This window comes from Manis javanica, chromosome 4, assembly GCF_040802235.1.
Source record: "Manis javanica isolate MJ-LG chromosome 4, MJ_LKY, whole genome shotgun sequence".
NCBI classification, from domain to species: Eukaryota; Metazoa; Chordata; class Mammalia; order Pholidota; family Manidae; genus Manis; species Manis javanica.
The window spans coordinates 142,246,404-142,274,403 of record NC_133159.1 but is presented as its reverse complement, the minus strand read 5'-3'; the positions used below and the strand labels follow the sequence as shown (position 1 = coordinate 142,274,403).

The 28,000-nt window shown below is 46.3% G+C and overlaps 1 protein-coding gene and 2 long non-coding RNA genes across 6 annotated transcripts; 2 read left to right on the top strand and 1 right to left on the bottom strand.

Moving 5' to 3' along the window:
* Positions 1-123: 123 nt before the first annotated feature.
* On the bottom strand, positions 124-12,757 carry LOC140849078 (uncharacterized). Its single transcript, XR_012130597.1, has 4 exons — positions 12,288-12,757; positions 7,519-7,891; positions 6,669-6,860; positions 124-1,575 (listed from the first exon to the last, which is right to left on the bottom strand). It is a non-coding gene; the product is annotated as an uncharacterized lncRNA (long non-coding RNA).
* TMEM98 (transmembrane protein 98) lies at positions 3,058-16,568 on the top strand. 3 transcript variants are annotated; one of them, XM_037018657.2, is made up of 8 exons: positions 3,089-3,196; positions 4,635-4,768; positions 5,394-5,554; positions 6,761-6,892; positions 7,848-7,881; positions 9,819-9,934; positions 12,308-12,367; positions 13,654-16,568. In XM_037018657.2, exons 3-8 carry the CDS (start codon positions 5,424-5,426, stop codon positions 13,859-13,861), a joined length of 681 nt encoding a protein of 226 aa, XP_036874552.1. In that variant the 5' UTR covers positions 3,089-3,196; positions 4,635-4,768; positions 5,394-5,423; the 3' UTR covers positions 13,862-16,568. The 3 variants fall into 3 exon arrangements, with proteins under 3 accessions (XP_036874553.1, XP_036874552.1, XP_036874551.1); XM_037018656.2 differs by having other exon boundaries at positions 4,635-4,772; XM_037018658.2 differs by lacking the exon at positions 4,635-4,768 and having other exon boundaries at positions 3,058-3,196.
* A 2,657-nt stretch (positions 16,569-19,225) lies between these two features.
* LOC118972418 (uncharacterized) lies at positions 19,226-26,777 on the top strand. 2 transcript variants are annotated; one of them, XR_005061377.2, is made up of 4 exons: positions 19,226-19,668; positions 20,674-20,817; positions 20,943-21,106; positions 25,978-26,777. It is a non-coding gene; the product is annotated as an uncharacterized lncRNA (long non-coding RNA). The 2 variants fall into 2 exon arrangements; XR_012129875.1 differs by having other exon boundaries at positions 23,982-26,777.
* Positions 26,778-28,000: the final 1,223 nt, after the last annotated feature.

Genomic DNA, 28,000 nt, shown 5'->3' with positions numbered 1-28,000 from the left:
GGTATTTAAAGATATATATATATATATGTATATGTTCGTTTCTTTGTTTTGGTCTTGTAAGGGAAAAGTAATTTCCCCCCTAACCTTCTAGACTCTTGGCTGACATGCCCTGCAATAAAAAGATTAACAGGAAAAAACAAACAGAAGTTTAATAATATGTATACTTCCTGTATACATGGATGATATCCAGAAAAACTGAGAAACTCCCCCAAATGGCCAATGCCATCACCTTAAATACCATCTCCAGCTAAAGACAAAAGAAAGATGTTGGAGGAGGGAGGCCAGTTGTGGGAGGTTACCAGAAAAGCACAATAAACAAGGGTAGGCTGTTATGCAGATTTAGGTTGGAGCTTTTTCCATTCATAAATTTCTAGAGATTTAGTCCTTCTTTTCCTAGTACACAGAGGACACACAAATGGAGATTTTCCTTATAAATGTGAACTTCTCTTACAAAAGAGTAACTTCTACTCAGTTCTCAGAGCTTTTCCAGTGTCTGCTGTTTCTTAAAAATAATCAGCCTAACGTAATCCTTATGCCAAAGAGGCATATTTTGGCAGTGATAAATTCTGCTCTCCTTGTCTTTACCACTTGTGTTATAAATATCCTAAAGTTAAAGCTTTCCTTTACATCTCTCCTATGGAGTCATAAAATCCTAGACCTGAGCTACAAGAGATCATGTGGTTTAGCTTCTTACCTCAAGGCCACCCAATGTCTAAACTACCCAAGACAAAAATAGTGCCCCATTCTTCTTAGAGTATCTCCCAGAAATGGAAGCACTTACTGTCCCCAGTCACTCATTCTGATGTTTGCTGCTTTGTGTAAGCCCATTTTCCTTACACAGATTGTAGCTTCTCCATGAAAGCACTTTAGAGGGTAATAAAATCATCTCCAGCTTCCCAAGTGCCAATAGTGGGAAACCTTAGCTGCTCACAGGGTCAGACACTTAACAAAAAGAGTGAGACTTGAATGCACGCGCATGCATTGTATGCAGGGGGGAAGGTGGTGGGCCAGGAGATCAAGCCTGGAGACAGCAGCTGCCTCTCTCCTACTGACCTTCTCTACCAATGGAACGTGGGCTGCATTTGAATTTTCCAGGCAAGCTAGAAATCCAGAGGTGTAAGTGAAATTCCTGATTAAAAAAAAAAATATTGGCAACTAATTTGATTTTTTAAAAGCTGTAAGTCGAAAACAAAAACAAACACCCCCTACCTCTGTGGGCTGGATGTGGCCTAGGGGCAACTAGTTTGCAGAGCAAGCATTAAGCTGTGAGGGACCTAGTCTGCATACTTTGGTACTTGTCCCCAGTACTTACATTAGACTGGTCAGCTGGGACCCTGCCCTGGATCTGAGACTTTAGTTGGCCCTGCTCTGGTCCTGTGCGTTCCTCACAGGGCTGCGAGTTTGAGGTCCAAGGGGGTGACCATCTATATAGGCTCATGCCTATAGACTATGTTTCTGGCACGCTGTACTCTGGAAATCTCTGCCCAAGTAGCTTCCAGCCTGTTTCCAGGGCCTGCATGGACCTCCGTCCTTCTGAAACAGGGACCATGGGTGTAGTCACAGTAGGGTGAGGGCCTCCGGAGAAAAAGCAGAACAAGATAATTACAGTCAGAACAATGTAACAATATACAAAGAAGTCCCTATCAAAACTCTGTGTTAAGCATTATGCAAAGTCAGAGTCACACTAATTCTCTAGGGTAAAGATTTGTATACATGACTAGGAATATAGACATACTTCAGCGAAATCGCTTAAAGCTCAAAAGGCCAGGAGCAACTTGGCCTGGAATGTTTGAGTGTTCTGCAGATAAAGAAAAGTATCTCAGCAGAAACCATCACTTTATTGTATCAATTACATCATGACAATGTAAAATTTACCTTATCCTGCTGAAAGTCCCAGTTTATTTTAATTGTAACTATGTGCTATTTTCCCTTCTCTAATGATAATCAAGTAATCTGCAACCTAAGCAAAAGACTACTTTGGTAAGCAATCTCAACTATAAACAACCCAAGCAAAGAGACAACAACCCAGCCCACCTTGGGGGCAGGGCAGGCGGTCTTACAAGTCTGCACCCCTAACCATTTACCCTCATTCCTGAAAATCCTCAACCGTGCATAAAACCCCTAGACAACGAGCCAACCATGGACTCTCTTGTCCCCTCCTGGCGTGAGCTGGAAGCTCTGTCCTCTCACTTCATCTCTAAAAGCCGGTACTTGCTTTCCTACCTTGAGTGTTTGTGAAGCTCATTCTTCAGCTTCGTGAACAAGAACCCCGGCATCACTTCCAAAGCAATCTCACTGCTTGGTGTGGGCATCTTTAGTCGTGAGGCATCATGGCCTGGGAGTGGCTGTTTGCAGGGTGAGGGCTGTGTCCCCATGAATGCACTGGAGTCCCCCTTTCATATGGGACAGAGTGAAAACAGAAGGAGCAGGACTGCCAGTCAGGGTCCTGCATTTCTACTCTTGCCCCTTGCAGGGCACTTGTTAGGGGTGGACCTACTTGTCTGCTCAGTGTGGGTGAGGCCGTAAGAAGAGCTATCATTGATTCACATTTACCCTGGGCCAGGCTCTCTCAATTGCATTATGTACATCATGTCATTTGACTCGGAGGATGCTTACAAGTAGTAGTCCCATTTTACAGATGAACAGCCCACAGCACAGAGAAGTGCAGCAAGTTGCCCAGAGCTAGTCAGTGGCAGCGCCAGGATTTAACCAGACAGTGTGCAGCAAGGCAGACCAGTCACACTGGGGAATCTATGGGTGCTCCGCCGCCCCCACTAGACGGCCAGCCTGGATGAGGGTTGAGCGGGGTGGCAGGGACCCTCCGCCTCCCCGCCTTCTGCCTGCCAGGGCCTGACCCCGGCGGGGGCGCGAGGGCCGCCTGTTGGGGCGCTGGGTGACTGCCTCCCAGCTGCCCAGGCCTCCCTGGCCCCAACCCCCGGCCCGTCTGGGGGCCTGGCGGTGACGGCGGCGCCTGGCAGCGGGGGATTTGGAAGCCCGGGCCGGCAGCTCCCCCTCCCGCAGCCCCTCGGGGGTTTGGCCTCTCTGGGGACTTTATCTTGATTCCCTGGGACGGCCCCGCCGCCTCCCGGCATGCCCCGCTCGCTGGAGCCGCCCGCGTCCCGCGCGAGGACTTTGCCTTCCGCGGGGGCCCGGCCGCGGGAGCGCCACCGGGATGGTCGCGGAGCCGCAGCCGGAGGTGGGTGAGCCCCGGCGCGCGGAGGGGGCTCCGGGAGGGCGCCCCAGCCCAGCCGCTGTGCAGCGGGCGGCTGCGGGAGACGAGGGCGCCGCTCGGCCGCTGCGCTGGGGGAGGGGGACCCCGGCCCGGCCCGGCGGCCGCTTTGTTGGGGTCGCGGTGCCCACGGGCACAGCCGGGGCGCCCACAGTCGGGAAAAGTCGGAGCCGCGCGCTCGGAGCCATGCGAACACGGCGCCGCGTGGCGTGGGTGCGGGAATGCTTGTCCTGGGTGCCAGGGTGGGCGTTCTGGGCGGAGGGCTGGGGGAGGAGGTAGCAGCTTGGGTCTGTGTTATCCCTGTGGATTTAGAACCTAACCGACGGAGAGGAGACAGAGACGAAGAGCCCGACCTCCCCAAATTTGTGCAAAGAGAGAGAAAAACTCATCCAGAAACATACACAGAATAAGGAAAGAAAAAGAAAAACACAACAAAGAAACGCTCTTACAGACAAATCATAGAGACAGAAGAAACTCAGAGAAAGCCCACACGCACTCAGGGAAACACGCTCAAAACGCACAGAAAGAGAGAAGGAACAAAGCGGTTGGTCTCGGAGTCCGAGGGCAGGGGGGCGGGGAAGGGAAACGCCAGGAAGAGGAGAGACCAGAGGGGTGGGGGGAAACAAGCCTGGAGAGGAAAGAGCAGGGAGAGAAAGAAGTGGAGAAAGAGGTAGGAAAGAAAAAGGGCTAAAGGAAGTAGCTCTTCAGAAGGGACTGTATAGAGAAACACACATGTAGAGAAATCGAGGCAGACCTTTAGAATTACCCGGGGCTCTCTGTTCCCAGAGGCAGAGAGACAGATGAAAGGCAACACCACATCCTTCTCACCCTTGTATCCAAGTGAGTTCGGGTGGGATATCAGCTCTGAGACCTCTGAGGAAAGGCCTCCTTGGCACCTCAAGCCATCCACCTTGTCTACTTGGCAAACTCCTAGTCATCCTTCAAAGCCCAGCTCAAGCATCCCCTCCCCTGTGAAGAAGGCTTCCCAGAAAATGTCATGCAAGCATAGTCACTTTCTTTTCTGTGTACTTATGCATGTGGCCCAGGCATGTGGACTTGAAATGGTTGAAGTGTGGTACAGGCACATGGGATTGAGGGGTTGGGGAAATAGAAAATAAGCAAACAGCAAACATTTGACTGCTTGGTTTCCTCTTCCCCAGATCCTCAAGTCTTGGGGTCCATGTCTTACTTATCTCCAGTCTCCAGATTCCAGCCCAGGGCTTGGTGCATAGTAGATGACCAATACATACTGAACAATGTCTGGGAGCATTTGTACCATCTAAGACATGGAGCATAGAATAAGTCCAAATAGATCATTTCCTCTATTTGGAGATGTTATAAGCAATACTCTATTTCACTGTCTCAGGATCACAGAGGCTCCTAGATTCAAGCACCCTTTTTGCAGGTGGAGAAGTTAAAGCCCAGAGAAGGGAGGACACTTGCTCAAAGGTGCACAAACAGGAGGACTGCGGTGAAGTAACACTGTGAATGCGTACTTTTCTGAGGTGTCCCTGTTCCTCCTGCCGAGGACTTTTTCCAGTAGGTATGAAAGAACCCCTGATCGAAAACAGGCAATAGGCAAGGAGCACTTTAACACCAGCTGTAAGTTTCCGCCCCTGAAACTGATGATTAAAACCTTTCCAGAACTTTTAGAACCCTCCTTCCCCCTTAGAAAGCTAAAGGGAGTGAATGCCCATCTCCATTTAAGTGGTTGGCTTTCTGCTTCCTGACTACATAACCTGGGACAAATTATTTAACCTCCTTGAAGCTCAGGGTTCGCAGCTGTAAAATGGGGAAATCTAATACCTACATTACAGGACTGATCGCAGAGTTAACTCACACAGTGCATGACACAGAGGCGACCCTCAGTTAAGTATAGTCTCACCCTTAGGTGGATGGATATTCTTTCATGCATTTGTGTAGAAGTGAAAAAACAGTGCTAGTTAAAATGTTTCCTTTTGTTCCACGTTCTAAAGGCCATCCTGGTCCAACTGGTGGCAAACTCTTTTAAAGGAAAAGGCAGATTTGGGGCATGACATAGAGTGCATCTTGATCGTGCTCAGCCCTCAGGTCTCTGTAGGACTTGGGGGAGCCTAGTCTCCCCATCCCCCGCTGTCTTTGGGCTCATCTTTAGCAGACCTGCTCTGCCCTTGTGTCTTCCAAGCTTTAACCCACTGGAGGATCCACCAGAAGCATGGAGACTGTGGTGATTGTCGCCATAGGTGTGCTGGCCACCATCTTTCTGGCCTCGCTCGCAGCCTTGGTGGTAGTGTGCAGGCAGCGCTATTGCCGGCCCCGGGACCTGCTGCAGCGCTATGATTCCAGGTGGGTGCACCCTGGATAAGGGGAGCAGGGGGAGAGGGGCTGGGAGTGGGGTGACATGGGGAAGTTGTGCTGGGGGGTTCCAACAAAAGGAAAAGAGAGGGACACAAGTTGGGGCAACTCTAGTTCAGTGTTTTGAGTCTCTGAAATAATACCTGAAGGATTTCTTCCCAATAAAGACCTCAGAGCTAAAAATGTTACTTAAGCCCCCAATATCCTGAGTGTCCTCTGACTGTCCCTGAGCTAACGACAAAGTGGCTGACCATGTTCATCTAGCATAAAGGTGTGGCCGTATGTCCCCAACTGGCCACCTCACTTAGATCTGGATAAGCCAAAACCCTTTTCCAACCAAGCTCATAGGGACAGAAATCTGATGCCCAGCACTCCAGCCACACACCTAAGCTCCAGACACTCAGTTTTGTGAAATCCTAGTATACAACTGTCTCTCTCTTTGCTCAGATTTCTTCTTGATGCATTTTATGGGCAATACATTTTATAAGCAAGATCTATTTTCAGATTAGGGATGCTTTAATTGACAGATCCTTAAGGGACCAGTGCAACTAACCCTTAGTTTCTCTTCCCCCTCTATCTGAACCCTAGCAGCATCTCTGTCAAGTGGTTAATAATCAGAAAATGCCCATTTACAGGATCCAGGAAAGCTCTGCTATTGAAAAGAATGCTGTGGCATTTCAAGTTTGAAAGAACCCTGTTGTAAACTAGAGGGTGTTACTTCTCCCACTTCTCCAGTGTAGCTCGGAGGGGGTGGGATTGTGTGGGTGGACAAGGTGCTTCTCTAGAGTGATTCTGCCGACTGAGGATGGGGTACAGGTAGATCTGGGTAATAGGAGCTTGAGCTTCTCTGTAACAGGTAGGCTTGAAGAGAAAACAAGACAGGATATAGTTTTGTCCTGAAGGAGCAGGCCTGTCTCACACGTCTTGGTTGTAGCCCTGCTCTTTCTCTGAGTGGCTCATCTCACCCTGTTTTTCTTTTGTTTTGTTTTAGTGTGTCCAGCCTGCCTCCTTGACTCACTGTCTAGCCACATGCTCTGTCCACAGTTCAGTTCTGCTTGGGTTAGGTTTGGATCAAGGACAATTCCCTGCTTTGCTTAATACTCACTCATCCTTCTGGGGGACATGTGGGCCTCCGTGAGGACAGGGCCAGCAGCAGTCACCCATCATGGAACCACTTGCCTGGGCTTTTCCTTCCAGGCCCATCGTGGACCTCATTGGCGCCATGGAGACCCAGTCTGAGCCCTCAGAGTTAGAACTGGATGATGTCGTCATCACTAACCCCCACATTGAGGCGATTCTGGAGAATGAAGACTGGATTGAAGATGCCTCGTAAGGCCTTGGGGATCATTTGTTTCCCTACAGCCCCCTGGGGAGGGCAAATGGGGCTTCTGGGTGCCCTCTGCTGGCTTCCTTTGCAGAGCAATTGACCAAGCACCCAGGAGCACTGTGTCACTTGCTGTTCTTTCCCTAGCCCACATCGTGGAGCAGGGGTAGTCGAATATGACATGCCAGTTTGTCCTTGCCCCCAATTGTAGACCTGAACACTGAGGCTCACAGATAGATGGCAAACGTAAATGTGCTTGGGTTATCCTTGGGGCACCCATGAATTAGACATCCGGGGATGGAGACTCTGTCTTCAGCATCCCTCAGGGATCTCTCCACCCAGTGGGAGCCCCTACATGTGGAGAGGTGTATGCCACTTGGTTCTCTCATCAGTCATGGGGCAGACGTTTATGGGGCATTATGTGCGGAGCACTGGCCCAGGCGCTACAAATACTAAACTAGTGGGAGAGACAGAATTCTACTAAACACAGCATTACAGGAACAATAGGGAGGGGGTCTCTATGCACAGTGCAGTGGGCACCCAGAGGAGGCAGCGTCTAGAGTTGCTTGGGGTGGGGAGGTGGAGGCAGAGTTCACAAAGACTATCACAAAGTAGATGCCTTTCAACTTACTTGGGTCTTGAAAGGTGAGGTGTTCTCCAGGCTGAGCAAGAGAGGAAGGATACACCGCATGGAGGACCAGTGTCAGAATCCAGGGTTATAAGAGCATTGTTGGTGGGTGGACAGCAGCCCCAACTGGAAGAGTAGGTTGGGTGGCCAAGGGGTAAGGGTAAGGAAGAAAGGCGCTTCCTCATGTAGCTTGTGGACCCGCTCATTTTAAATGGAGTTGTTCCTGCTCCCAAGTGGTGTCCGGCTGTTTCAGAGTTAGATGAGCAGAGGTGGTGGCTGCAGGGAGGTGGGCCTTACAGAGAGGCACTGACAAATTCTTCTTGTCTCCCCAGGGGTCTTATGTCCCACTGCATTGCCATCTTGAAGGTAATACTCCCTGAAGATAAAGGTGGGATGGGGGTTCATCAAAGCACAGACTGTTCGAGTAGAAAGGGACCCTGGGAAGGGCACTGAACAAGCCAGAGGCCTTTTCTAACCTGCCTGACACTGGCGTTTCTCCTGTTTGCTTCCACTCCTACTGGGTGGTCTGTAACACTTTAGGATTCCTCAGGCCCTTTCAGAGGCTTTATTTCACCTGGTCCTCATAACACAATGACCTGCAGAAAGACTGCATAGGTAGTCAGTAGCCACAGTGTCACCAACTCTGGAGAAAGCTGTGTGCCTGAGTCTGTAGCTGCTGAGGGGGACATGGGGCTTCCCAGCTTCTCCTGGACACTTCCTTTCATTAACAGAGAACTCAGAACCCTTTCCAACAGCTGAGTTCTATATCTGGACTTCTCCAATTACTAGAAAGTTCCTTCACCAGCCCTCTTTGGCTGTGGCAGTAATCAGCCAAATGGGACAATCAATGTTGAAAAACCCAGCCCACCAGTCCTTCAGCTTGAAGGCAGATTTTATTCTTTTACTGCCTGCAGCCTCTAGAACTGGTTGGAAAATTTCATCCCATCTGCATTTTGGGAAATTTTGTTTCAGCATTTGTTTTTCAATTCTTTCCCCAAAAAAGAGTAATAATATTGAAAAGGCCAATTGCCAATATTGTTGGTTTCTTCATTCCAGTAACCTGGGGACCACACATTTATCTCTTTGTCTAGTAATTATTCAAAATTTCAAAAAAGGCAGCTTTATCTTTTCTTTAGTGTCATTCAGTATACGATATTAAAAGGGCTTTCACCCTACCTCTTCCTCAGCTGCCTGTCTTGGGGGACAAAGAAATGCCTGGTAGGAGTTGTTGTCACAAAGTCTCGGCTTTATTATTGAATTCCAAAAGCTCTTTGGGTGTAGATGTGGTTGTAGAGACAGATAGGTTTAATGACTAGAGCAATAACACCATATCACATCTCCCTTCTCCCAGCCAGGGTGTGTCCTGGCACTAGGTTTGGGTCTCCTTCCCTTGCCTATTAGAAAATAAGGATTAATGACACCTGAAGGGGATAAATAAGTCTTAGGGAAAGAGTCTTAGCTGAATTGGAATCAGTGGTCAGATCACAGAGGAGGCTCTAACCTTTCTCTTGGAATCTTAAGGCTTTTTGCTTGGCCTCCTGCCCTGGAGTCCGGTGATAGAGGCCTAAGGGAGGGGCCTGGCCTCTCTCCTGGGCTGCTTTCTTGCCCCCTCTGTTCTAGCCCCAAGTATAATTCAGGTAATGGAACTTATTTCCCAGTGACAGAAGCCCAGCCAGGTTCTGAGGCTGGGGAGGCATGGCAGGGGGAACAAAGCGGGACAGACTTGCAGGTGGCTGCACTGCTAGTGGTTGATGAGAAAGGCCACGTGTCACAGTCTTGCCTTTTTCCTGCTTTTTCCCAAGGCCTTTTCATCATCATCTGGACACACTTGCTAATACATGACCCTAGAAAATTGCTAAAGTAAGTCCTCATAGGAAACTGGAGGATGTGCATATAGGGAACAGTTGCTCTTTGTCCAGCCGTGTTTCTGAGGTCTCCCCTGGTAGACATATTTATCCTTTCAGAAGACTAAGCCATGAGGTGAAAAAAGAGAAAATGGGGTTCCCCCCCTAAGCCAGGAGGTGAGATTAGAGCACATGATTTCTCCTAGACAGATTATTTCAGTTTAGACTTCTCTGAGCTGAGGTTCCTGCCCCTCCCTCCTCCGTTAGCCATGTTCTCGGCTTTTGCCCCTTCCACCCCGTTGCCTCTCATCTGTGTGTTTTTCACTTCAATGTTAGGTTAGGGGGCCCAGCTGTGGGATGAGGCCCAAGGCGAGGGCCACATTTGTCTTTGTGGGGGTGGCAGAAACCCTTGGGGGAGCTAGGTCACCCCTCATCACCTGTCCCTCTCTGCTGCCTTAGATTTGTCATACTCTGACAGAAAAACTTGTTGCCATGACCATGGGCTCGGGGGCCAAGATGAAGACTTCAGCCAGCGTCAGTGACATCATTGTGGTGGCCAAGCGGATCAGCCCCAGGTGAGCCGCTGGGACCTTGAGGTCCCCACACGCCATGGGGGAAAGGGAGGGGCTGGACATGGCGATGGCAGGCAGGCGCAGCCTCTTCCAAGAAACTGCACAGGCAACTTGAGTTATTTATGTCCCAGACATTTGGAGAGCATTCAGGAAGTCTTGGAGGCTGAGAGACTTTCAGCCTAAGGGGTGATCTCACAAAGCTGCCCCCACAGTGCAGCATGCACCTCTCCTGAAGGAAGGAAGGTTTTTCCTGGGAAATTTTAGCAGATGACTAGTGCTGACTCAGCTATTCTGCAGATTCCACTGGCTGCTGCACACCAGCTGGGGCTGCTTTCCTTCCCAGGCTCTGGGCCAGTGAGCACATTCCCCACTGGTGCCCGTACCCTATCTGCAGTGACTTCTTGTTCATGCCCGTCCCAGCCCTATCTGTACTGGAGACGAGTTTGGGGGACCTGGTCCTTAGCCCTGCATGGTGGTCAGCCGCTGCCCCATCCATGGCTGAGCCAGCAGCTCCAGGACTAGGTGGGAGGTAAAGCCATCTATCATTCAGATCTCCCAAATTCCAGGCTGTCTGCAAAATTCGGTGTGGGAGGCAACCAGCAGGACTGCAGTCAACAGCTACGCCCCCTCCTTTGGGCTTGATTTTGTGAAGAAAAATAAAGCCCTTTTCTTAGAGAGAAGGGTGGTACTGAGTTTGTGCTGCCATCTGGTGGCTGGCATGTGGATGTGCCCAAACTGGGAGTTGTCCTAGTCCAGGATGTTTATTTTGGCATGTGGCCTACAGGGAGGGTGCCTCCATATTCCTGGCTGAAATATGGTGGCACCTGCTGTGAGTTCCAGGGGCCCTCACCTTCCTGGTTACCATGCCATTGGATAGATCACGAGGAACCAGCCCTCTGAGGGAATATGAAAGAGTTGGTGCACTTGAACACTGTCCAGGGAGTTCAGTGAGTTGATACAGTGGGAGGGAGATAATCCAGGGGAGGGACTCAGCTCAGAACAGTTCTTGGCTTTCTCTGGAGCTGTCCCAGGGGTGTGTCAGCCTAGATTGGCCCCTGGCCTGAAGCCCCTCCAACCCAGGCTCTGGGCAAGCACCACACATTCCCCTGACCACCCTTTATGGGTAGAGTCTGCATTACTTGTGGGATACCAGGTTATGGCATGAGGGGTCAGAGGAGGGGAGAGATCGAGTTTTCTGAGGATGAGTGAAGTCCTGGGTGATAAGCATTACCACTGCTGCTGGAGTGACAGTGTGGCATTGCTCGGAGGGTGGACCTAGCCTGAAGCTCACTGGCTTGCCCTATAGAGCACCTCGCACTACTTCCAGAATGTTCCCTGCTGTAATACCATCAGGGCCCTCACTTTGTCTTTTTGCCCTCACGCTTCTTTCTCCTTCTGGCTGTTTTTGGTCCCCATTGTTTTTCTTGCTCCATTTATTCCACAGTGTGTTAATAGCATATTAGTTTCAAGGAGAGCGGCTCCAGCTTCAGGGCACTATAGAGAAAGGGGGCAGCTAAGACACATGCTGCGAGTGGCCCTGCCTCTGCATCTCCTCACCAGCCCCTCCGCCTTGACACAAAACCAACCATGTTTAAGGGCGTCTGTTTTCAGGTGCTCTTAGAAATCAAACAATTTGTTATTATTTTTTCTTCCTTACTATCCAGTGGTCCAGGAGCAAGGATTTGGATGAAAATCTTGAACAATGCAAATCAGAATGAATGGTAGTTCCTCTCTGAATTTGATTTTAAAAAAGTAACCATCAACTGTGCCAGTGGAAAGAAATCCAGTGGAGCGGTTTGAACCCAAATTAACCTTGTGGGTTGTTTTTTTTTTTTTTACTATTCTATATAATTACCTTTAACTATAGGTTGTTTTTTTTTATGAACACAATAGTAATAAATCTTTTAAAAGTTAAAGCATTGCAGAAATAGATTATCATGGAAAATGAAAGAACCCCTAGTTTTACCCCCTCCCAATTCCTGAAGGTAACCTGGAATTAAATGGTGAGGAATCCTCCAGACATTTCCCCCTGCGTTTCACAGCTTTTGTCTATTTTTATGCAAATAGTCAATCAAATTTTATATAGTTTGGCAATTTGCCTTTTTAATTTAGTAATACATCTTGAACATCATTCCAGATGCATAAACTTAACATGCTTTAAATCCCTGGAATGCAAACAAAACCAGAAAGTAAAATATTCTCTAAGCTGAACCTGAAGTCTTTCTGTTTAAGTTTGAGAGTGCAAAAACCATGAGCTGAGGAAGCCCTAAAGGCTGGGCTTGAAAATCAAAGGAGAAGAATTGGGATCAAGAGAGGTGGAAAGTAAGGAAGGAGATAAGCAAAGTGAAATACTGACCACTGTTTGCCTTCCCTCAGAGTGGACGATGTTGTGAAATCAATGTACCCTCCGTTGGACCCCAAGCTCCTGGATGCACGGTGAGGCGGGGCACGGAGCTCATGGGCACGCTCCTTTTCCTGCTGGAAGTGCCCTGTTTTATTAGCTCTCTGAGGTCAGCTGTCCGGGTTGTTGGGGAGAGAGGGCTGTCTGGCTGGATTCCTGAGGCCGCCTGGACTTTCGGTACCATTCCCTGCAGTGTGAATGGTCCCCAACCAGTAAGCTGAGCCTGGCTGGGTGATAGAGGTCAGTGCTCTTTCTGAAACCTGGGATAAGGGAGAGCCAGTCTTAGATTTTGAATTTTTATGACTAAACAGCCGGCCATGCTAAGTTCTCTCTGCACCTTCCCTCCTTCCCATGTCCCTCATTGCTGTCTGCTCTTTGGATTCTGAAGTAGATATGCCTTTGCTGAGAGTGCTGCCCAGTGGGTGGGTGGAGTGGGTGGTGAACAGGGCAAGGAGGATGCAAGGGATGGGCCAGTTGGCTGTGTTTGCCTTCCACGGGGCACACCCAGGAACCCTCTCTCATGATCCTCCCTGGTATGCAGGGCATACTTAGCCTTTTGAAATTATGTTTCTCTACCAGATGCGACCCCATTTAAAAAAATCCAGATACTTTGGTCTCTTAGGGTTATATGACTGCTTCGTAGACGTGCTGTGTAATGATTGCCAGAAAGGCGGTGGGTCACGGCTCTTCAGTTGGTTTCTCTGCCCCACTCTTGTTGCTGCCCAGCTGTGTCTGCGGGCTAGTAATCAGCAATATGTTGCCAAATGCATCAGGCACCCTCACTGTATAAAATATATTCTACAGTGAATCTTTCAATATTGAAAAGAATCCTCCTCCTCAATTTGGTTTTCAATTAAAATTTTTTTAGAGTGGGATAAAGTAGCTCTGGGCCTTACTGATCGAGATTCAATAAGGGATGCTCAAGGTGGGGGTATGTATATCCTGTCTTTGTGGGCATCCTGTGGGGATGTGCTCCTCCAACTGGCTATATCCAAACTGTCCCACAAAACACTCTTCTGAGAGATGTTCATAGGTGTGCTGCAGAACATGGGTTCCTCAGTCTTAAATAAGATAGTGAGTCAGCATATTGTATTTTCCCGTTAGGCTTCATCTTGCACACCCGAGGCTCTGAGAAGGGCTTTCACCTTGTGTAACCTAGCCGTTCAAACTTATTTGAGTGTGGAACCATCTTTAAATTATATACTCACCAACCTTCTAGGGAAGGGACTCCAGTTTGGAGTACACTAAAATCTACCCATTTGGGTGTTGGTGCAATGTCCCTCATTTCCTAGTGAATCTGATCCTGTTGTTTTTTTCCTAGGACAACTGCCCTGCTCTTGTCTGTCAGTCATCTGGTGCTGGTAACCAGGAATGCCTGCCACCTCACTGGGGGCCTGGATTGGATTGACCAGTCACTGTCAGCTGCTGAGGAACACTTGGAAGTCCTTCGAGAAGCAGCCCTGGCTTCTGAGCCAGATAAAGGCCTCCCAGTCCCTGAAGGTTTCCTGCAGGAGCAGTCAGCCATTTAGTGCCTGCTGGCCAGCAGCTGACCATGAGGGCCAGCCTGCTGCCATCCTCAGTGGCTCCACTGAGCCTTCCACTTTTTCCCGTAGAGTTAGTTCTCCCAGTCCAGCTGTATGTGCACAGTAAAATGGGAGGGCCCCATCAGTTGTGTCTCTGTTGTAGTTGCAATTGGTGGCTGGTGAGTGGCAGTCTAATACCACAGTTGGGGAAGATGACATTTACCACTTGTGCAGCAGAGCTTTGAAAGCTGGTGGATTGGAAGCTTTATTTAGCTCACCTAGTATTTTCAAGAAAATTGAGCCACCATCTAAGAATCAGGAGGTTTCACATTAAAACCAGGATTTCTGGCTTCTCCTGAGCAATCAGAAGATGAGGCAACTCTGATTTGCATTTTCAAAAGAGGGCAATCCATTGAAACTAGGAGTTGCCTTTTTTGACAAGACTTGTACTCTCTCAGGTGGCCTGTTTCACTTACTTGTATTATCTGTCTGGTCCTGAGGCATCTGATTCTCTTTTTCTTCCCAGGTTTGGGTTTGAAGGTGAGCACCACAGTTGATTATTTCTTTTATCACTGTGCCTGCAATTTTACCCAGTTACTACTAGGAGGATAGTAAACATATACTTAGGTTTCTCAAGTTTGTGGTTATTGAGTCAAATTCAAAGGCCTGGTGTATGGTGAGTGTTGGGAGCCAGTCCGAACCACCTGTCTGACGGCACAGCTCAGACGCCCGGAAAGAAGGAACTGCAAAGCAGACTTCTTAGAGGAACAACCCTGCTATCTCTTATTATTATGGTGTTTGGAAATGTTATTATTGGTCACTTATACATCTAAATTAGAAAACCAAATTTAAAATACTTTGGGAGAAATGTTAGAGGCAAGACCCCCCTAATTCTTCCAGGTGGTAAAGATACCTCAAGATAACTGCTGGGCATAGAAGCCATGGGGCATAAATCTGCAGAGAAGTAAAAAGCTAACCTTTTCAAAGAACATTGCTTCTCTCTCACTTACCAACTTTACATTTCCCTGTATGGCCCTGGAAGATGACTGGTTAGCCAGAGATGGGTAAGATTCCTCAAGGGAGGAACAACCTAAGACAGGCACAGTCTCAGGGGGGCCATCAAGTGAACAATAAGGGATCAACAGAGGTGAGGCTCAGAACCTCACCCCCCAGTTTTGAGAGAAATCTTCTGTGCCCATGGCTGTTGCCCTTGTCTCGCTCAGATCAATACCCAGTTTATAGGCATGGATCTGCCAGTCTACCCTTGCTTTCCTACTGTACTAAACTCTACTTTCCATCTTTATTTTACATCAATTCAAATGTCTTTTATGAAAAAGTAAACTGTGTTAAACAGCTTTCTATTAGAAACTGTAATCTTTATTACTTTTACCTACTATTTCAACATTTTTTAAAAAAATAATAGGAGGGGGATGCGGAGAAGATATTGGAAACAAGTATCAAGTTATCATAAGATAAATTTTAGCCAAAATAAGCGGGCGAAGAGAGGCAACAAAGGGCCAGGTAGTTTATTTGAGTGCAACTCCAGGGTGATGTTCCGTGGTCTGGGTATTACAGGCCGGGGAAGTCACACCTGGTCAGGGAGGTGGGGGCTTGTAAGGGATTAGGAGGGGGAGGGGTGGGCAAGCTATCCTAGGGGACATGGAGAGGTATGATTGGCTAAAGGTGATATAATAGACAACTAGAAACTTTTTCCTTCCAAGAGGGAGGAGGCTAACATCCGGGTCTTAGTTGGCACATCAGAAGGATGGAATTCAGGAAGAGCTGTCCCCTTTCCATATAAGGCACAGACCTTGGGCTCTGGTCTGTTCTCCCCCTATGGCATCTCTCTGTTCTGTTTGCATGGCCTTGTTATTCCTTCCTCCAGCCTAACGGTTATAATAAATAAGAATTGTTTGAGTAGGTTCCAGTTTCCTCTCCCTGCCCAACTCAGCCCAGTGAGGAATTTCTAAATGACTCCTAGACCTGTTGGGTCTGGGGAATAATAGAACGATAAAGGAAGGTGAGCAGGAACGATGGCATGTAAAAGGGCCTGGCATGATTACAGAGACTCTCCCAATAGAAAAGATAACTACCACAGATATTATTATAAATGGTTTAAGGAAACTCTAAGGCAGACATGCCCCTGCTTCCCCCCTTAGGAAGAGAAGTGGCCCGACTGGGTCCCTATTCCTTCTGATTCAGTGGCCATTATCCCCTTACATCATCCCCCCCAGATGCAACGCTTTCATCTCTTATGAAACTGGTCACTTACCCAAGAGTACAGAGTTTTCAGTTCCTGCAATAACAATCAACTTAGTCTTGCTACACTGCTTTAATGATACACTGTTTTGATGTTTTTTAATCTGCACATAATGCTCTAGATCTAGAAAAATAGACTTAGCTATATTTGTTAATCAGATGACTAGTAACCATGGCTCTTTTAGAATCAATAATAAGGAAACTGCAATTAGGGCCCAGGCCAACCAGGTGTGAGGGAACAAGTCATGTTTGTTTCAAGACTGCCAGGGAAGCCAAGCAAGCATAAGTGCAAAAAATTAATGATTGCTAAGGTGCCAATAATCTAATTTCTAGATTGACCTTTATGTGAACATTTTTTTTTTGAAAGAATCAAATGATCTAATCTTTGTGAAACTATACTCAGAACATAAAAAACCTTGCTAAATTTCAATAAAACAGGCCAGGCTCAGCTTTGCTAGTGTCTGTGTCCTCATTCATTCTGTCAGTCGCCGACAGGGACTCCTGGACTTGCCGGAGCTGGACTCTGGCAGGTGGCACCCAAACAGGGACCTAAAGGTAAGCTCCCTCAATACGGGATGGCTAGGATTTCACACTAGGGTGCTGCAGACCCCCCCTGTAGAGATAGGCAGGGTGAGAGATAGTGTGTAGGTCAGAACTATAGGTTGAGAAGCAATGGGCCATACTGAGTGTAAAGAAACAGGACTCTTTATTGAAGTTTTAATGCATATGCTTGGAGGTAGGGGTATAAAAGTCACCAATGGACAATTAGTAAAATTCTTACATTTTGTCCAGAAATGTTGTCCTCGGTTTCCTGACCAAGGCACCGTGAGTCTCGCAACCTGGCAGAAGGTTGGAGAAGATATAAGGGAACATTATGCCAGCCACAGACCTGAGAACGTCCCTACAGATGCCTTTGCATTGTGGAATTTAGTCAAGGAGGTTTTAGAACCTAAACAGCAGGTAGAGACCCTCCTGCAAAGGCCACCCAACTTCAAGTCTCAAGAGGAAAGCAACAGGCAGAAAACAAAAGGCAATAGGAAAGGCTATGGCACTAATGAAGTAAGAGACAAAAAGGAAGATCCCCTTGGGGAAGGTGATGAAGATACTCCTTTAATTCCCAAAAAGGAGAAACAAACAACATGTAAGTCATGCTGGCATCAGCTCCTCCAGATGATGATGACATCCTTGACCCCACAGATCAGGCAGGTTTGGAGGAGGAAGGTGCCAAATTTAATAATAAGGATTATCCACCTAAATTAGTTGCCCCTGCTTTAAGGACAAATCCTTCCTCCAAGAATCCCTTTGTAGGACCTTCTGAGTCTACTCCTATTAGTAAAACTCAGAGACCACCACCGTTCCAGCCTCCTCCCCCCAGATTTGATCAAAAGACTCCTGGAGTAAGGGCTGCCTTAAAGCAAGCAGAACAAGGAGACATTGAATTTATGTGTTACCTAATTATTTTTGGAGGAGAATTTGACGATGAAAGCGTCTCTTGGGAGCCCATCCCATATCAATTATTAAAAGAATTAAAGGTTGCCTGCAAAGACTATGGTCCCTTGGCACATTACACTTTGACATTAGTAGTGGCCTCATCCGGTAGATGGATGATACCGCTACTCTCTGTAGCAAAACCTCGAGTGATGCTAGCCTCTGCCCCCCACTCTTAATGATGAAAGATTAACTCCAGAAAAAGAAAGGAATTTAGGAGAAACTGCAGCTCAATATTATCCTTTTAGAATAGGTGCTGCTCGACTAGCTAAAAACCCTCCAGATTCCAAAGTATCTATAGTCAAGTAGGTTAAAAAGAAGGAAGGCAATTGAATATTAATGACTCAAATCTTTGTGTCAGTTTGTCTGTCTGTGTATACATTCTTTTGTGAAAAGTGTTGCTAACTGTAGTCATTGCATCTCAGTTTGTATGTTTGTGTCTAAGTGTGTAAATGAAAAATATTTTTTTACCTCTGGATGGTATTAATAAAAATTGATTTAAAGACAAATGCTTGTAAAAATTGGGCATTCTAAAACTTCCAAAAAATTCTAATAAATATTAAGCATTAATGCTAATTTAAGTTAAACTGAAACAGACATGTCCTTATGGTTATCAGCTGCCTAGGTTTATCTAAAGTCATTTAAGTTGATGTTATCTGTTAAGTCTTTCAAGAAAAAATGCTTAAAAAGAGGTTTGACTTTGTCTAATGTTTGGTAAAAGTTTTGTGAGTAATCTAGCACGGTTGTTAGGAATGAGTAAACCAAGTGTAGCAGGTATACATCTTAATAATTGTGTGTTACAGTGTGTATACCTACAAACAGCGTGAGAAACTTTGTGGAAGAATTAATATGGTCATGCTATATAAAATTAAAGCAAATGAGTCTCGATATCAGTACACAGAAAATTAGAATTTTGTTTTTAGTTAAAAGGACAAAGTTTTCTTAAACTGTTAGCCTTCTCTTAATATTGAAAGATTGCAAATAGCTTTCTAATTTTTTATCAAAACAGTTTCTCATGCTTACAGTTTCAATGAGCTGTCAGAGTACTTAAGAAAATAAGATCTTAGTATTAAAAGATTAAAAGTTAAACTTTGCTAACAACTGTGTAACCTTTTGCATTTGCCTTTAAGGTATTTTATTGTCATTCTGGTTAAATGGATAAGTATTGCTTCATGGCAACCTATAATCTTATTTAAGGAAGTGCCAAAGAAACTTTCTGACAGTTTCCTAAAATCAAATTCAAAAAGGTGCTTTTACCTCTAGCTAACTCCGATATTTCCCAGAGGGTCCCTGGAACATGTCAGAGAAATTTTTTTCTCATTGAGAAAATATTTGGCTAATTTGGCTTATTTGTCTGATATATATTTACCTAGAAAACACTGCCAAAGAAGATGATGCTACACCTTATTACTGAATGTTTTAAGTTACAAAAATATCCAAATTTTCTTATATCAATTGTCTTGTAGTGAGTTTTCATCAAATCTTTAAATATTATCATTTGTAAGTCTGTTGGAGTCTGGTTCTTTACTGGTTTAGGAGTAATCAAACAGTGAAGTCTGTTGTCATGTATCATCACTGTTTGGTTGCTCCTGAGCTTGTGAAGAGCTAAATTTCAGCAGAACAGGTATTGATTACATAAGATTAAGTAAACTAAATAATACTGTGGCTTTTTGTCTTCAACTAATTTCAAACCTTTAATAAAATGGAAGGACCTGCTTACAGGGCAATAGAAAGGGCCCGATGTTTTAATAATCTGTGGGAGAGGATATGCTTGTATTTTTCTACAGGACTCAGATACACTCGTGTGAGTATCAGGTAGACTCATCAGACAGGTCTCAATCACCACCAACTCCGCCACACAACTTCTCAAGACAAGTGAAAGTCCCCGCCTAAGAAAAAACCTTGAAGAACCTCTCACTCTGCGAGATTCCTGAGAAGTTCGCGGGTCACAACCAAGTCTTCCCCTGCGGCGGCATTAGCAAGCTCAACTTGAGGAAGTGACCCTCCAACCTGGGACCAGATAAAGAAGCTGACAGAGGAAGCCGAAGCTGTAGTTCACCTTCAGGGTTTGCCTATTACTAGTAAAACTGTTTATTGCTATGCTTGGGTCCCTCCCATTTTGACCACATTCCTAAATGGTAAAAATTTCTTACAGTCTGAATTATGGCAAATTGTAGCTTCTCTCAGACCAGTAACACTGCATAGACCCACAGGAAAAGCTGTTTATCAATCTTATACCTGTTTGCAAACTTCATATGCTTTTTTATTATCTCAAAATTGTATATCCGTGAAAATTAACAAAACTATAGATAAATTGATTATAAATTTTAATAGTTGTACTCCTTCTACCTGTATTTTTGTAAAAAATAATGCAAAAGTCATTTCTATTGTGCACCATCCCCCATATTTGATGATTCCTGTTACTTTAAATTCTACATGGCTTGATGGTTATGGGCTGCAAGCACTTCGTGATACCAGCACTCTCTTACTTGGGGGAAAGCGTTTTGTGGCAGCTCTCATTCTTGGTATTGCTGCACTCATTACCTAAGCAACTTCCCCTTTTTCTTTCAGCTGTAGCCCTAGTACAGGAGACCCATACTGCTGCTTTTACTGATCAGTTGTCTAAGATTGTATCATTAGCTTTAGCCACTCAAGAGATTATTGATAAAAAATTAGAGTCTAAAGTTAACGCTCTGGAAGAAGGCTTTTTAACCATAGGAAGAGAACCTGTGACCCTTAAGGTACGGCTAGCCCTTCGTGTCATGCCGATTTTCACTGGATATGTGTTACCCCTTTACGGGTTAATGAATCCATACATTCCTGGGAAAAAGTTAAAAATCATATTATGGAAATTTGGAACCACTCAGATTTAAGTTTTGACCTCTCCAAATTACATCAAGAAATTCATGATATTAGTCAATATCCAGAATAAGACTCTTCCTCCTACAGTGTTTCCAATACCTTTTTCAAAAATCTTTCATCCTACATTCATAAAATGAGTTTTACATCTTTATTAATTAATATTGGGATTTGTGGAATAATAATATTCACACTTCTTATTTCCCTTCCAGTCCTCATCTCGCTCTTAAAAAGCAGCATCCAGAAGGTGGAGATAGAGCTTCAAACTTTTAAATTAAAAAATAAAAAAGGGGGAGATGTCGGGAGCCGGTCCGAACTGCCCGTCTGATGGCACAGCTCAGACGCCTGGAAAGAAGGTATCGCAAAGCAGACTTCTGAGAGGGGCAACCCCGCTATCTCTTATTATTATGGTGTTTGGAAATGTTGTTATTGGTCACTTATACATCTAAATTAGAAAATCAAACCCCCTTAATTCTTCCAGGTGGTAAAGATACCTCAAGATAACTGCTGGGCATAGAAGCCATGGGGCGTAAATCTGCAAAGAAGTAAAAAGCTAACCTGTTCAAAGAACATTGCTTCTCTCTCACTTACCAACTTTACATCTCCCTGTACGGCCCTGGAAGATGACTGGTTAGCCAGATATGGGTAAGATTCCTCAAGGGAGGAACAACCTAAGACAGGCACAGTCACAGGGGGGCCATCAGGTGAGAGATTGGGGGTCAACAGAGGTGTGGCTCAGAACCTCACTGCCCCAGTTTTGGGACAAATGTTCTGCGCCCATGGCTGTTGTTGCCCTTGTCTTGCTTGGATCAATACCCATTTTTTTATAGGCATAGGTCTGACAGTCTACACTTGCTTTCCTACTGCACTAAATTCTACTTTCTATCTTTATTTTACAACAAGATTTAAATATCTTTTATGAAAAAGTAAACTGTTAAACAGCTTTCTATTAGAAACTGTAATCTTTATTACTTTTGCCTACTATTTCAACATTTTATTAAAAAATGACAGGAGGGGGATGCGGAGAAGATATTGGAAACAAGTATCAAGTTATCATAAGATAAATTTTAGCTGAAATAAGCGGGTGAAGAGAGGCAACAAAGGGCCAGGTAGTTTATTTGAGTGCAACTCCAGGGTGATGTTCCGTGGTCTGGGTATTACAGGCCGGGGAAGTCACACCTGGTCAGGGAGGTGGGGGCTTGTAAGGAATTAGGAGGGGGAGGGGTGGGCAAGCTATCCTAGGGGACATGGAGAGGTATGTTTGGCTAAAGGTGATGTAATAGACAACTAGAAACTTTTTCCTTCCAAGAGGGAGGAGGCTAACATCCGGGTCTTAGTTGGCACATCAGAAGGATGGAATTCAGTAAGAGCTGTCCCCTTTCCATATAAGGCACAGACCTTGGGCTCTGGTCTGTTCTCCCCCTATGGCATCTCTCTGTTCTGTTTGCATGGCCTTGTTTTTCCTTCCTCCAGCCTAACAGTTATAATAAATAAGAATTGTTTGAGTAGGTTCCAGTTTCCTCTCCCTGCCCAACTCGGCCCAGTGAGGAATTTCTAAATGACTCCTAGACCTGTTGGGTCTCGGGGAATAATAGAACAATAAAGGAAGGTCAGCATGAACGATGGCATGTAAAAGGGCCTGGCATGATTACAGAGACTCTCCCAATAGAAAAGATCACTACCACAGATATTATTGTAAATGGTTTAAGGAAATTCTAAGACAGACATGCCCTGCTTCCCCCACTAGGAAGAGAAGTGGTGGTAGGTCTTTTGTTCCATGACCCTAACCCTCTCCTACCCTGGAGAAGGAGCATCAGACTCAAATTCTGAATGAAGAAGGAATTACTCAGGAATAGGAACTGAGTGTGAAAAGAATAAGATCTTGGAAGTCAAACATACTTAGGTTCAAATTTGGGCTCAGTCATTTACCTTGTGAGCTTGGACAAGTTACTTAATCTCTTTCTGGTCCTTAGCTCTCTCACCAGTAAAATCAAGGCTGCTATCTCATTGGATTGGGATGTCAGTCAAATGAAACAGTATTCATTCCAATGAGATTCAATGTATGCCTGGTATTGACTAGCCAGTGTTAACCCCTTTCTCCCCACAGCCCCCATGCTCTGATGCAGTGACCCAGATGGCACAATCTCAGTTACTACGGCTCTGTCCAAGCAGAAGCATCTGTTCATGAGCTATGGAACTGAGTAGCCAAAATTCTGAAATCACTGTGGTAGGCAGAGTGGCCCAGCCTTGTCCCTACACCACCCAAAGTATGTTCACAACATGAGGACAAAGCTCTTGGCTTCTTATCAGTGTTACCAGGGTTGATTGCTCAAGCTTACATTCTTTCAGAGCACAGCCCAGGGAGCCTCCTCCAGCTTGTGAAATCCTCCAGATGGAGCACATGTTCCTGGCATCCAACTCACCCTGGTACTTAACCTGACCTGCCTCATTCCAGAAGTTCTTCTAGTCATAGACTCTACTTTGGTTACCCACAAGCCTGATCTTTAGAAATTGAATTGCAGTTCAAAGCCCCTGAGGCGCTTTATGACCTTGGGCATTTTGGGAAGGTGTCAAATGAAGAGTATGCATTTATTTCCTCCTTCCTTCCCTCTATGGTCTTCTCCCTCCTTTCTTCACAGCTCCAGGATTTGTGAAATCCTCCCTTTACCAGGGGGAGGGAAATCCTTCCAACTCCTTCTACCAATCTCTCCCTCCCACAAGTATGTCCTGTTTGCTTACTCTGGGAGGAAGGGTGCTAGGTGCTGGGGATATGGGAGGAAAGGCATGATCCCTGTTCAGCAGCTGATGGAACCATGGCTGTGGCAGTGCAGTGTTGAGGGATGTGTAGCAGGGGGCCCTGGGGCACAGAGCAAGGAGCAGGGAGTTGAGACAGGGAAGAAACCTGGAAAGAGCTGGTAAACCATGGTGACTTGACAGATGGTCAGAGAGGTGTCCTGGGTAGACCAGACGACATGGGCAAGGCCAGGCACTGCTTGTGTGAGGAAAGCAGGTGACTGGGGAGGGTTGGAGTGTGGGATAGGAGGGTGAGCTGGACAGGGTGTCAGGTCAGGGAGGACCCTGTAGGTCACATGAAGGAGCTGGAGGTCAGGGAGGACCCTGTAGGTCACATGAAGGAGCTGGAGCTTTATGCTGAGCATTATGGGGACCATAAAAGGCTTTAAGTGGTGACTTGGTCAGATACTCAGTTTAAGAGTGGGGTAGTTTATACCCATGATGTTAGGCTCTGGGGCCCAGACATTTCCCCTAAGTCTGAGAAGCTCACGATGTGGTCACAGTATATAGCAGGGTTGGCATCTGGCTGGGAAGGGAGGAGAGGAGGCCCTAGGCATCAGCACAGAAGGTGCTGGGGGTCATAATGCAATCATGCTAGGTCCGCTTTCCATAGTTGATTCCACGGTTAGTGTCAGGACTGCTGATGAGCAGAGTTTTCAGAATCTGTGGCATAACCGGGTCTTTGCTCTTTCATACCATCTGCATTTTTATCATTCTTATTTTACAGATAAGAAAACCAAAGCTTGGAGAGATCAGTAACTTTCCTGGGGTTAATAAAAATCAGCAGGAACTTCAACTTTCCAGCCTGTATCACTCACCACCACTCCTGCCTGCCTGTGGGTCAGGGCTGGGGAAGTCCATGATGGGAAAGAAGCAGAGACAGCATCATTCCATTTTCTTCTGGTTTTAATATTTTTCACTTAAAAGAAAAATGGTGGTCATGACCCATAGATTAATTTCATGGCCCACTAGTTGGTTATAACCCACAGGATGATATAAGACCTGGGCAATAAATGGGGGATGGGGCATGGGTGAGCTATTCTATCTCCATCCAAAGTGACTTAATTTGATCCGTTTTAAGTAAAACATGCATTTAACAGAATAGTGACAAAAGTTAATGGGGCAAAATGGAATAATTAATTGATTACAGGATTGATTAACTCAAGAGTCATCTGTTGAGCATCTATGTGATCTTGGAATGAATAAAAATACAATGCCCTCTTGAGGCGCATATAATCTACTGTGGAAAGAAACCCAGGCAGAGTCTCTGACAGATAATGTGGTGAGTGCTCAGTAAGGAAATGGGTGCTTGATTAGAGTTAGAGGAGGGCCCCCAAACCCAGCTCATGAGAGTGTCCTGAAGGTGGTGATGGTTCAGAAGAGCTGTCAGGGAGTGAGTATGAGCCAGAGAAGAAGATTGTGGGGCAGTGGGTACAAGGTGGAGGAGGACAGAGAATCCAGGAAGGGCATATTCCATACTGTGCTCAGGAAATTACTGCAGCAAGTGTCAGGTGGGAGGTGGGGTGTGGTGGGAGATGAGATGGGAGAGGAAGGTGAAGGCTAGACCTTGGACTTTTCCTCTGGGTGGTAAGGAGTTACTGAAAACACTCTTATTTTCCCTTGGACAACTACCAAATGATCTCTGCACCCACACCAGACTTTGATGTTGTCCCAATTTGATAGATAAACAATGGCTTAGTCTTGCATTCATTTGTATTTCCCCAATTACTGGTGAAGTTAAACATTTTTTTCATGTAGTTATAGCTATTTGATTGTTCTTAATTATTAGCTGTTTGTACTTATTCATGTCTTTTGCCCTTTTTTTTTACTGGGATTTTAATATTTTTCTTGTCAATTTTTATGAGCTCTTTATATATTAAGGATAACAACCTTTTGTCATATCTCATGTACTTTCCTCAGCCTTGTCACCTGCCTTTTAGTTTTGTTTAGGATGGTTTCTGACATCTAGAAGTTTTAAATTTGGTGTAGTCAAATGTATTGATTTTCTTTCCTGAAGTGATTTCTTCCATTGCTTTTATGCTTAGGAAATTTCTCATCTAGAGATTAAATAAATATCACCAAAATGTTTGAAGCAGTGGAATGCCATGGTGGGTGATTGATAATATTCACAGGTTAGATGTAAGCAGGAATGAAAAAACAGGGTAGAAGGAATCAAACTTTCCTTTTTCCACCCCAAACCCAGTCCAAGGTTAAAGGTAGGAACATTTAGGGATCAAAGATGAGGAGTGGCGGGGAGAGTCCTGAAGGACTTGTAGGTGTTCAGGCAGACAGAGTGAGTGGGAGGAGCATGGAGAGAAAGCTACATGTCCCAGGGTAGGATGTGATGGGACGCAGCAGGTTTGCTTCCGTGAGAAGAAGCACTGATGGGAGAGGGAGTTGCAAGAGAATCAGGGAAAGCCAAGAAGGGCCCACAAAGCATGCCAAGAGGTTGGGACTTTGTTCTGACACCAGTGGAGAGCCACTGAAGATATAAACCATGGAATTCTAAGTGCCTCAGGGAACCAGTCTCTGTAGAGTTCCACTTGAGGAGGCACAGCCTGACAGTCAAAGTAACCAGAAAGGAACAGCAGTAACACGCTTTGTCACAGACAATGGCATTGGTCTGCCCTCTCTTAAGGAACAGTCTCTCTTCATCTGGATTAGATGATGGGGAGATAATGTCATCTCTCATCCTTCCCTTCCCCTCTCTTCTCTGGTCCCAGGGAACAGCCTGGACTTCAGAAAGAATCACACCCGGATTTGGATCCTGACTCCCAAGCCATTGCCTTTCTCACCTGCCTGCCTGCCTGCCTGCCTTCTGCAAATTCCGTCTGATACCTATTACATGCCAGGCATATTGGGGATGCAGGGCAGAGAAAAACCGTGAGTGATTTCTGCCCTCCTGGGATTATAGATTTGTTAGGGAAGACAGATATTAAGCAAATGATTGCTTAAGTAAATATAAAAAGATTTTACATTATTTTTAGAAGGCAGAATCTTATGAAAGATTATTAGGGAAACTGATATCAACATGTCAAGGAAGGCATCCATTAAAAGGGATCTACTATCTGGAGGATAAATGGGAGTTCAGAGAGGAGGAATGGAGACATGAGGAACAGTCCATGCAAAGGTCGTTCAGAAGGACAAGAACTGAGACAAGGCCAGTGTGACTGAAGAGTGGACAGGGAGGAAGAAAAAGGAGACAATGAGGCTGGGGTCAAATCATGCCAGACCTTGTAGGCTATGCAAAGGACATTGGTCTTTATCTGAAGAGTGATGTGAATCCATTCAAATGGTTAATTCAAACCTGGTGAGGTTGGAATGGTGTGGGTAAAATTGTAATATTTCCAGAATATCTTGCCTGGCTTTAGTATATCTGCATATCAATAGGCATTCAGAGGTGGAAAGAAGAATGGCTTTAGTGCATTTACATCATTCCTCAGGGGTGGAGAGAAGTTCATCTCCATATCAATGGGTAATTACCTGGGCAAGGAGGGCTTATTTGTACCTGAGAGGTGAGGGAAGGGCCAGTTTTGCTTCTGTTGGAGCAGAAAAGAGAGAGGGCGGGGGACTGCAGCTTGTGAGCAATAAACAGAATTTAAACTTTATTTCTCCCTTGGACTGATTTCGGTTTTTAGAGGTGTTTTGCCTGGGGGGAATTCCTCTCCCTGGACTTACAAATGAGTTGGGGGTAGGGACATTGAAGGGCCCCCACCAGTAAGATGGCAAACTTCCGGCTTCTCTTGGGGTGGGGGGGCGGTCCTCAGTTCCCGCCGGCGCCACCTGAAGCCCAATCACCTCGCGCTCCCCTCCCAATCCCAGCACCTAGCCAACAGCCACTGGCCCCGTAGAAGTGACAGCTCAATCAATTCATGCCCCCTCCTATATAACCCAGCACCTTTCCCTAATAAAGTGGAACTCTCCGGTGAATTGCTGCTATGTGTCGCTCCTTTCCTTTCATTGGTGCCGAAACCCGGGAGACGGGACACCCCAACTGGGCCCCGTCTTCCCCCCGACACCAGCAGCAGCTTGCCCTCGTCCTCTTTTTCCGGTGCTGGCTCATCACACTCACCACTCCTCTCTGGCCTTTAGGTAAGTTTTCCCCCCGGAGTGGGCCACTCTTCCCCGAGCTATCGCAGTGCCATTGACCGTGATCGTCCGGCAAGGCCCTGACGCTCGGGGATGAGGAGGGAACTCTCCCCGCCTCAGGCCTTCACGGCTCCGGCGGACCCTCAGGCCCCTCCTCCAACAGCCATAAATCCCTGCCTCAGGCCTTCACGGCTGCTACAGACCCTCAGGCCCCCTCCAACAGCCATAAATCCCTGCCTCAGGCCTTCACGGCTGCGGCAGACTCTCAGGCCCCACCCTCCAACAGCCATAAACGAGGTGACTCCTTTGCGGATGAGAACGCTCCCTTTCCCCGCCCCCTCTTCCTTCTGTTCCGTCCGCCGAAATCTGTTCTGTCTGCCAAAAACACCTAGCGCTAGGTACCTCGTGACTCCGGCACTCTGCCTTCTTAGGGAAGTCTGGATGACGACCCACACTTCCTAAGAAATTCTGACTCGTATACGAGTTTCCGCAGACCACCAAGGATCATCGGGGACGCCCTTTGTCTCCTTGCGGTCTGCTTCCAGTCCGAGGATCTCCGTTCGTCTTCCCCTGTTTGTCTCCTTCTCTGTCCTTTAGCCATGGGAGCCTCCTCATCCCTCCCTGAAAGTTCACCTCTTGAATGCCTGCTTAAGCATC

Bases quoted from the DNA above. Each gene is read 5' to 3' on its own strand.
- TMEM98 (XM_037018658.2), top strand. From the start codon at position 5,424: ATGGAGACTGTGGTGATTGTCGCCATAGGTGTGCTGGCCACCATCTTT. The intron at 9,935-12,307 runs GTGAGCCGCTGG...GCCTTCCCTCAG, and splicing joins GCCAAGCGGATCAGCCCCAG to AGTGGACGATGTTGTGAAAT. The intron at 12,368-13,653 runs GTGAGGCGGGGC...TTTTTTTCCTAG, and splicing joins CCCAAGCTCCTGGATGCACG to GACAACTGCCCTGCTCTTGT.